General features: G+C 32.7%; 1 protein-coding gene across 1 annotated transcript; it reads left to right on the forward strand.

Moving 5' to 3' along the window:
* The first annotated feature begins 365 nt into the window (after window positions 1–365).
* LOC130243496 (uncharacterized) lies at window positions 366–9,173 on the forward strand. The gene is made up of 8 exons (XM_056475673.1): window positions 366–481; window positions 1,124–1,447; window positions 1,540–1,860; window positions 3,467–3,505; window positions 3,601–3,768; window positions 4,212–4,259; window positions 4,338–4,394; window positions 6,714–9,173. The coding sequence occupies exons 1-8, from the start codon at window positions 409–411 to the stop codon at window positions 6,788–6,790; spliced, it is 1,107 nt and encodes a 368-aa protein (XP_056331648.1). The 5' UTR covers window positions 366–408; the 3' UTR covers window positions 6,791–9,173.
* The last annotated feature ends 1,507 nt before the right edge of the window (window positions 9,174–10,680 follow it).

Here is a 10,680-nt window from a genome sequence, read left to right on the forward strand (position 1 = left end):
TTTGTATGGTCATGTTATCACTATATAATCATGAAGCTGATCGATTCAATGATTTCAAATGTGAGCAAAACTACTTGTCGCTTGACATTTCACAGAAATCCCATTTCCTACTTTGGCAATCTGAAAATAACTCGGGAGAAAAAAGTTCTGTGGCTTCTGTTTATATTTTATTTGTCTGCAATGAGCTGCTTATTTGTCTGCAATGAGCTGCTTCTTTATACTTTCAACTTCTATATCTTATTATAGCAGCTTTCTGAATAGATGCATCAGTTTAAAGATGCACATAAGCGGCTGAAATGCACAAGATCTTACTTCCTCATTTCACTTTACATTTCGTTAACCTAGAAAGTGGAGTGATGTGGCCCGTGCTCACATAGAGGTCTTTTACCCTGCAGTGAGCATTTGTAGATGATGGGGAGTTTTCAGCTTTCATATTTCCTACTTTTAAATCTTTTTATAGCTGCTTTATTGGAATGCGGAGGTAAGTGTTTTTTATATGAAGTCAAATTACTTACTAAAGCAAAATGCGTATTGTATATGCACTTGGGTGTGTAAATGTGCCATGGGTGTAGCATGCATATCATCAATGCCATTTACACGTTACATAATGTTAACTTATTAGGAAGTTGACCTCAGTTGATCTTTTTGGTGTGTTTATGTACAGGTTCTGTTCTAAAATGATATAAAAATAAAAGTAATAAGAAAAGGGTTACTGTAGAAGAAATTGTGTTACTGAAGATGGTATTTGTTTTAACTGTTTGTTTGTTGTGCGACAACTTGACATAAAATTGATATAAACCTTAATGCTGATCATTTGCAATTATGTGTAGCAAAATAGCAAAGAGCAATACAGTTGTTACAGTATTATTTCTAATTAATAATAACAGGCATTTTTCTTTAAGCTTAATTAATGCTTCAGATATATTTTTCATTGTTTGGGTTGGGTTTACTGTTGTAAAGTGCTACAGAGTAAATTATGAATTAAATATTTTATACACTTACTGCATTCAGCAGGATAATTATAGAAAATGATATCTTTATTGTAAACCATGTGGTATGTCCTATCTTTCTACATCTCAGTTCTCCAAAGATTTCTCATTTCCCTTTTTATTTTCACTTTTAGCTCAGAGACCCTGTGAACAGCTTCAACAGTTGAACATAAGCTGTGTTCAGCGTGACAGCATGTCTATTCCTTGTTTAAGCATAACCCACCCACTGGAGTCTTTAACAGTGAAACTACGCAAGAATAACCCAGTTCAGGACATCCTGATCTATCCAGACATCTCTCCAGCATCAGAGAACCAGAGATGGTCTGTGAGAAAACATGCTGGAAATATTCAACTTGATCTGAAAGACATCCAACTAACAGATGAAGGCCTTTATGACTGTGAGGTCTACAAAGATCAGGACTGCCTTAACGTAACTCGATTTACCCTGACAGTCAAAGGTGAGAATGCACATTTTTAAACAAGCAAATAATCCCTATTATGGATCATAAACATGCATTGTATGACTACTACTGTATTTCTTCGGTTTTAGACTGTAAAAAATTGGAGTCTGTCTCTGCAACATTAGGCTCTGCAGTGCTGCTGCCATGCTCTGAACATCCCCAACGTAACAAAACTGATCAAGTCACTTGGAAAGTCATCGAAGGTCACAGGTCAACAGATATAACACAATATCGCTCATCATCCAAGACCTCAAACAGCACAGAGAAACTCTCGAAGCCTCTGTTTGAGAGAGTGAGACAACTAGAGAACGGTTCTCTGCTTATAAGAGATTCAGTAAAGGCTGATGAACTGTGGTATCGGTGCAGAGTGAATGACAAAACCTGCCATGAAGTGAAGCTGCAGTTCAAAGGTGCGTTTTAAAATAATTTAACTTTTTTTTCAATCTAATCAATATTATTAAACAAACTGCATTTTTTCAGTTACTTTATTTAATGATGTCTAAAATGAAATCATTTAACAACACTTCTAACAATACTACTATTTCCTGACACAAACAGTTCACCCACAAATAAAAACTCACCCTCACAAAACCCCTGAGATCTTTATAACACATTTAAAGATATTTTAGATGAAATCCAAGAGCTCTGGGACCCCTTGAATTCACAGAAAGAGTTGCAGTTCAGAAAGGTACCAAAAATGCCTTTAAACAGTCCATGTATTTCTCAGAGGTTAATTTGTAATGTTACGAAGCTACTAGTATAATTTTGTGAACACAAAAATGACTTTATTCAACAATTACTTCTTTTTATTATCAGTTCAGGCTGTGCATTCATGAGCGATATGCTGTGCTCGGTTTATGCTTGTTATTTGTTTCAAACAGAGGAAATTGTGTACAAGTATCTGGAGTAAACACCAAACAGAGGAAACTGTTGAATAAAGTCCTGTGACTCTTGCCATCTGTGTGGTGTCAGAGGTCTTGATTTTCATTTAAAAATATGCGGTACGGTGACATGTAGCACAACTGTTCTTTGGGCATCCTGAGTTCATGCCTCGCAGACCTTTCCCAATTTGATTCCATTCCATCCCGTCTCTCTCTCTCTCTTTTTCTCCCTCTTAATTTCTCCAACTTTGCTCCCAGTCAAATTACTGTCCTATTACACATTCAAATCAAAATTTAAGCCTCATTCACACTATAAGTGACTTGCAGCGGCAAAGCGACAACGACAAGTGACTGTTCATTTCAACGGAGAGTGAGCGACTTCTGGCAACCTCTGTCTACATTAGCGAGCAGGTGGGCGTGTTGAGTGATGCGACAAAGAGAATCCTTCGACTTTATGCAAATGAAGATCAACCTTCTTGAGCGACAGGCAATAGGAGCATCAGTAGAGCTTACGTTATCCTCCATGCGATAGACCTACACAGACCTGCATTTGCAGCAGATCGCCACCAAGAGCGACAGGCAGCAACAAGGTCGCTGCTAGTGTGCATGATGCATTAATCCTTTAGATTTTTTGGGACAACTTAATTGTTTTATAATTAATCTACATAAATTTGTGGGAAAAAAAACGATGGAATTAACTTAATTTATTTGTGTTTGGACAAATTGAAGTAATTGTGTGGAACCCATCATTTATTACAGTGCACTAAATTAAAAACATAAAAAATCTATAAATTTGTGTTCTGAAGATGAACGAATTGGTCTCAGGGGTTCTGAACAACATGAGGATGGGATTTTTTTTATTTTGGGGGGAACTAACCCTTTAAAAAATTCTCACTAGTAATGCATAACCTGGCAATCTTGCTTTTTATAGGACAAGAATCAGCTGAACAATTGTATTGGGGTCTAAAAAATCTTTTAAGGAGAATAAGATTTTTATAAGTATAATAAATGTATCAGATTTAGTCATTAAAACAAGACATATAATTACTCCCAGGCTGATGTGTTTATATAAAGCATGCTAAATCCAACTGATTTTTAGATTCTTAATAAAAAATTGTTTGCATTTTACTTACAGATCTTGTTATTGCTAAATCCACAACACTGCGTACCACAGGTAAGATGTGCTTGAATATATGTGAATGTGCCTGTCTGTGATTAAAATTGTCTAACCAAATGCACTGATAAAATGCAATCATATATTTAATGCAGGTACTCTTAAAACTCCTGCTGGCCATAACAAAGGCAACACTGACACAACAGCAAACAATCTGACAGCAGTAGTGACGGCCACAGTGGTGTCTCTGCTTACCATCTTATCACTGATCATCTGTGTCATTGTTTATTTCAAAAAGCGAAAGCACAGAAACAACAGCCACAGTAAGTCCACCACTGAAATCTATAAATGTTTAACACTATTGTCTGTCAGACAGACAAATGACTTATTGGAACAGAGATAGTAAGTGATGACTTTTTTTGTCATCAGAACCTCAGTTTCATACCTTGTATACTTGTTTAGCACCTTCCTGTTATATTCTTGACTCTAACAGAAAAGCTATTCAAACCAAACCCACAATCAAATACACTGAGTGCTATAATATCTTACATATTTTCATTTTGTAGATGCTTTATTCAAATGAGTGAATGTTAGTAAAGATGTGGTTATATATTTGCAAGATTAAGATAAATGGCAAAAAATATGAAGAATTTAGGAGTTTTGTAATCACCTGGGTTTAAAGACTAATGAAGCTGTGTTGCAATGAAATGTTTTAACATGTAACTTTCATGCATGATGGTAAAATGCCTCTTTTTGTCTCTTCTAGCAGAGCTCAACCGCCCGTTATCTGTATATTATTCATATGTTGCAGAAGGTACAGTAAGTGACATTCATGTTAAATGCTTAAATGGCATCAAAAAGCGTTTAAAAGGTTGTTTTTTTGTTCTGGCAGGGTATGATGTCCCGTTGTATTCTTTGGTTGAACGGACCTCAGAAACCATGTCAACCTGTAAGTTACTGCAAATTATTATTGATATAAGTATTGTATTTACCTTTTCTGAACTACACTTTAAAAATATGTAATAAAATCTAATATTTAATCTAATTTTAAATGTCAAGGATAACTAGAATTTTACATATTAACACATTTACTTCATGTAGTAAATGCATTGAGTGGAAAAAGAAGAATACATTTTCTTGCAATATTTAATTATGTTCTAATCATTGTAAATAAACCTAATATTAAGTTAATTTTAATTGAAATGTGATGACTTGGTTGATATATCAGGGATCGCCCAGATTATAAGTTGATAAAATAAAGTAAAAATTTATTAAAGAAAAACAAATGTAGTTTGTAACAAATAATTGACAAAAGCAATGTTCCTTCAGCTAAAAAAAAAGAACTTTATTAATGTAAATAAATTCAGGGCGGCACGGTGGCGCAGTGGGTAGCACTGTTGCCTCTTAGCAAGAAGGTCGCTGGTTCGAACCACGGCTGGGTCAGTTGGCATTTCTGTGTGGCGTTTGCATGTTCTCCCCGTGTTCGTGTGGATTTCCTCCGGGTGCTCCGATGAATTGCTATAGGTGAATTGGGTAAGCTAAATTGTCCTTAGTGCATGTTTGTGAATGAGGTTGTATGGGTGTTTCCCAGAGATGGGTCGCAGCTGGAAGTGAATCCGCTGCATAAATCATGTGCTGGATAAGTTGGTGACCCCAGATTAGTAAAGGGACTAAGCCGAAAAGAAAATGAATGAATATATTAAAAATTGTTTTAGATATTGACACTTTACATGATATTGACAAGCTAATTGTACTTGAAATAAGATTACTCAAATTTACTTGAATTTACTTATAAAGATTTGTTATGATTTTATCAAGTAATTATTAAGTCATTTTATTTTTCAGCGTACAGTACCAGTGTCAAATTAAAACAAGTTAACAGTTAAACTGGGATAAGTCACATAAAATTGTGTTAGAATTTTTCCATTATGCTTTCTACACTGAAAGTTTAACGTTTCTAAATCAAATAAAAAATCTGATTGATTTCCAAATGTAAACATGAAAAAGAAAATTTTTTGTTTGTTTTAAAATGTTACAACAAGGTTGTATTAATGTTGTATTAGTTGTATTAATTAGTGCATTTCTAACATAACAATACATTTATTACAGTATATGTTCCTTAACATTATTCAACGACAATATGGTTGTTTATTGTTAGTTCATGTTAACTCACAATGCATTAACTAATGTTAACAAGCATGAATTTGGATTTTAATAAAGCATTAGTAAATGTAGAACCATCATAAATAAATGCATACAAGTAAAGAGTTCATCTAAAATCTCCTTTTAAAAAATAGCATTTCTTTCCTTAGTCTTCTATGTTTATGTTCAGTTATTTCATTTTAAAGACAATGAAAATAACTTATTAAATGCCATAAAAGTTAAATTACTGAACCTACTCACAGGAGCCTTAGAATCAGATTTTTCCCCAAGTATTGTTCAAACTTAGTTTATGTTAATACATTACTGCACTGTAAAATGGTCTGTTAGTTTGACTAAAAAAATTAAGTTACCTAGTTGCCCTAAAATTTTGAGTTCATTGTAACTATGTGAGTTATAATAACTTGAGTCATTTGTTGTTTCAACTCATTTTTCTAAAGTTTTGTATTGCATCAACTTCATCAAGCAGTTTAAGTGGACTTACAAATTTAAGTAAACTCAACTTAATAGTGTAAAATTGTTGAATAAACTACTTTTTAAGTAAACTTAATCAATTTGATTACTTGAAACAGTTAATACAATATAATTTGAAGTTTTTTTGAAGTGAACAAAAGATTTGTCAACTCAACTACAAGTTTAGTTTGTTGTAACAAAAACAGAAAAAGTTACTTGGTTGCCTTAAAATTTAAATTAAATGAACTAAATATAGCTTGTTGTAACAACTAACTAAGAAGTTTACACTCTTGCCTTAAAATTATGAGTTAAATTAACTTTAAAAAGTTTGTTATAACAATTAACATCAAGTTAACATGAGTTAGATGTTTTCAACACAAGTTAGCATGACATATGTCTTTTTTTAAAAATAAGCCCAGAACATCAGCACAAAGAAACTGTAATAACATTTATTTACATTTAATTTACATTATAATTGTTTATTATAACTTAAAGTAAAGTCATCAGTTCAATAAATTCATATTAAAACACCTTGAAGCAACAATATTTTATTTATAAATAGGATATTATGAAGGATATTATAAAGTGTGACCCTCTTTTTTTTAATAATGGCAGGTGGTGTAAAAATAATATTCTGAATTTTATCTCCCAACAGTTGACACCAAACCCTCTGAAGCTCTTACATATGTACCACAAGGCAAATGTGAAGATTATCAATTCAGAAATGAATAATGATTGTTTTAATGTTTTTGACAATAACATCTTTAAGTATGTCCCAATTTAGCAATTATATGGCATCATCTATCAAAAGAGAAAATCTATCATACGCAAATAACTCTTGGTAATGCTGTTATGATTTCATTGTTTTTAATGCTGAAACGTGAAACTAATAATATGTTGTCATAAGGTCTTTCAAGCTCAACTTAAAATAGTAAAATTTGTGATTTTTATTATACCAGTCATGATGTAATTTTTGTGGGGGACAGTCATAGCATGACACAGACTGATGATCTGATAACTGAGATCTGATGCAAGAACTAAACAGTTGGAAACAGAAGTTTTAGATTCATATAGCACCTGGTTTAGCAAAGTTAAACGTATAAAATGTGAAAGGAAATACACAATAGACAGGGGTTGGGCTTCCAGAAAAGCTTATTGTGGTTTTTGAAGTTATCCATCAGTGTCTTGTTTCCATTGCTTATTTATATAATTCTTAACAAGTTGATATTATTATGATCATTCAAGTGAAACCATCTTTAGGTACAGTGCTGGAACCACCTTTATATGACATACAAAAGCAGACTATTAATCGCTGAGCCTTTTTTGTCTTTTACAAAGAGGAGTCGAAATCCACACCCTTGACACACACTGCGTATAGTATCACTGATCCATCCCAATCTGTGGAAAAATCTTGCTTAATATCAACTGTCATAAGGCATGTACAAATTGCTGAAACTATTTTTAAAATGAAGGGTCGGGTTTCTTAAAGTAATGCCAAAGGCTATTTTTCATGAATGACTGATTATTTCTACTAAGTATAGTTTACCAAATAACCAATTTATATTTAAATACAATTTAAAGCCAAAGAGCAGGGGTGACCAAACTTTTTCTTATGAAGGGCCAAAATCCAAGCTTGATTGAGAGCTGTGGGCCAAAAGTAAGTATAGCAACAGTATTACATTTGTACAACATTGAAGTTGCCACGTGTAATTTCCTAATGTATATTATAATAGTTATAAATAAATAGAAAAAATTACTTCAACCGTATTTACTGATGCATTCTATATTTTTTTGAAACTGTATATTATTTTAACAAACTTGTTACAATAAAACCCAAAAACACCAATTTATGAAACAATAGAGTTCACTGCGGAATACACTAGTCATGCTGAATTTGTCTTTGCCTTGATTTGCACGCTGACGCCTTCTGCTTTTTCTATTATTCGTTAAGTGAAATCATGTAACTTAAAAATATATCTGATTCATTTACAACATTTAATTGAAACATTTAATTTCAGTTTGCTTCTTTGTAGCTCATCAGTAAAACAAACAAACAAAAAGTTACATTAAAATAGAAATGAGAATCTCTGTTAAAGTCACTACTCAACCTTTCCCAATCATTTTCCCTCTGGCGGGCCAAATCAAATTATACAAAGGGCAAACTTTGACCCGCAGGCCCCAGTTTGGGCATCTCTGTCTTAGAGGCATTACTGAGACAATTGAAACTGCTATAAACAAACTTAAATGCATTTTTCTGTCACATTTATATGGCTTTTTTATATTTATATAAGTCTTATAAAGTTACATTTATATGTCTTTTGCGGGATTTAACAAGTCAAATTTAACATTATTGAAACGCTTGGGCTTAAGGATTTGAAACTAAGATGCTTCTAATAATTTAATGCTGATATTTCTATAAATAACTGCTTTTTTATTTATTTATTGTTTTTATTCTAGCAGTGATCACATTTAAAAGTCATTCTCTACAGTCAGAAGAGTTAATGCTTGAAAGTATGACAACATTTTATTGATTTATAGAAGAGTTCATTGCGGTTAAAGGAGCAAACTTGATAACATGGGTGTGATGCCTTTATATGTACACATTCATTTGTTTTTGTAGAATGACGTTTGGGTTTGTTTGTTTTTTTCACCTATTATGTTTTGTAATATGTGTACTAACAAAGTAAAAACAAAGAGAGACTGTATACTGACACATTTGGAGTTCTTGTCCATCATTTTATGGTATTCCAGCACACGACTGAATAATTCCTTTTATGGTATTTCTACAAGCTCTGACTATGTTGATTTCCTCAGAAGGAATCTGGCAAGACATTATGAATGAGATTCACTCAACTTAATTTATCTGTGACTAGGCATGGGACAATAACCGTTTTCAAGGAATATCGTTGTTTGGAAAAGTCAAGGTTTTAAAACCGGCAACATTTTTGCTATACTGTTCCTATATGTAAGATTTTTTATTTACTTTTTTAGGACAACAGTATCTCCAGATGTCATTTTAATTTCAATTGGTGGTTTTGAAACTAATAAAGACAGCAGAAGTCAATGATTTTCTATTTCAAATGATGAATTTCAATTGTTTAGCCTGACATGTTTACTGTTCCAAAATATTTAAAATGTTTCTCAAAATAAAGTATATTGTGTTCAAAGGGGAAAAACGTCTTAGTTTTTTGTCCAGACATTTAAAAAGAATTTATTTTAGAGCAATAATCACAATACTGTGAAACCGTGATATTTTTATCCAAGGTTATCATACCATCAGAATGTAATACCTGTGACATACAATTATTTAGTTTAAAGCGTTAAAATGGAAGGACAAATTTCCAAGAACTTTTTATCATTGGATTATGGATCTTATGTACCATCTTATAATGGAGAAGTTTCAGTACTTCACCAAAGGTTACAGTCAAATATTTGATTCAAGCCAGTGCTGATATACAGAGCAAATGGATCCAAACCTAATATTTGCAGTTTGTGCAGTTTGGCTGTTATTTGTTTGTTTTTCTCTTTTTTTCTTTCCTCCATTTTATAAAATTTTGAATTTATGTTTTCAAATATATATATATATATATATATATATATATATATATATATATATATATATATATATATATATATATATATATATATATATACACACACACACACACACACACACACACACACACACACACACACACACACACACACACACACATATGTATATACACACACAATAAATGAGTGAATATATAAGGGAACTTGTATTTGCTTATGTACAGTATGTATGTATATTTCATAATATGAAATAAAACAGATTAAGAAAGTGCATAATATAATGTATAGAATAGTGCAGTGAGCGGGGGGCTCTGTTGGAGCGAAGATAAATTGTCTCTATTTTTCAAATCGTTTAGAAATTGTTGTTTTATTGAGAAAAATGTCAATAAAAACATCTGGAAAAAATTACTATGCTCCAAAACTGCTTATCAATCTCCAGCCCTCCTTTAATACCAGTTGTGTCTGGTTTGGACCACAATGATGCAAAGTTGTTAAATATGTACTTTCAGTGTGCAATACATGCACTAATTATAGCCTGTCACAAGAAATAAATGACATAGCCTCAAATGGAATTCAGATGAATGTTAAGTCACACAGAAGTGTCATTACTTTGTAACTCTCATATTGCATTTTTTCCTCTTCACCTATATATTTTTTTATAATTAGCTAGCCTATTTAACTACTAACTTATTACTAGCACAGACAGCTTAGGGCTAACTTTTAAAAATTCCACATAACTGAAATGACCTTAAGTATAATCAGCCACATGTAGCCTACCCCGAGCTTTGTATGTGTGGACTTGTCTTGGGTTTCTGACTTACCTGAAGTAGACCTGACATGTCCCAGCTATTCTGAAAAAAAAACTGCCAAGCCTAGCTTTCTACACATATTCTGTCTGTTTGTATTACTTAATTTCCGTAACCTCGGGATAGTGGGATGAGATCGTGTCTCTCAGGTGAAACACATCAACATGCTGCGGTCCCCCGCGGGCTGAGGCGAAACAAACGGAAAGACATGCCGAAGAAATGAAGTCACACGACAGATTTCACACTGTGACGCGTTACAAC

This window comes from Danio aesculapii, chromosome 16 (assembly GCF_903798145.1).
Source record: "Danio aesculapii chromosome 16, fDanAes4.1, whole genome shotgun sequence".
In the NCBI taxonomy this organism is placed as follows: domain Eukaryota; kingdom Metazoa; phylum Chordata; class Actinopteri; order Cypriniformes; family Danionidae; genus Danio; species Danio aesculapii.

Excerpts from the sequence above, each read along its gene's own strand:
- LOC130243496 (XM_056475673.1), top strand. The coding sequence starts at position 409 with ATGATGGGGAGTTTTCAGCTTTCATATTTCCTACTTTTAAATCTTTTT. Across the intron at positions 482-1,123 it reads TGCTTTATTGGAATGCGGAG|CTCAGAGACCCTGTGAACAG; the intron begins GTAAGTGTTTTT and ends TTTCACTTTTAG. Across the intron at positions 1,861-3,466 it reads AGTGAAGCTGCAGTTCAAAG|ATCTTGTTATTGCTAAATCC; the intron begins GTGCGTTTTAAA and ends TTTTACTTACAG.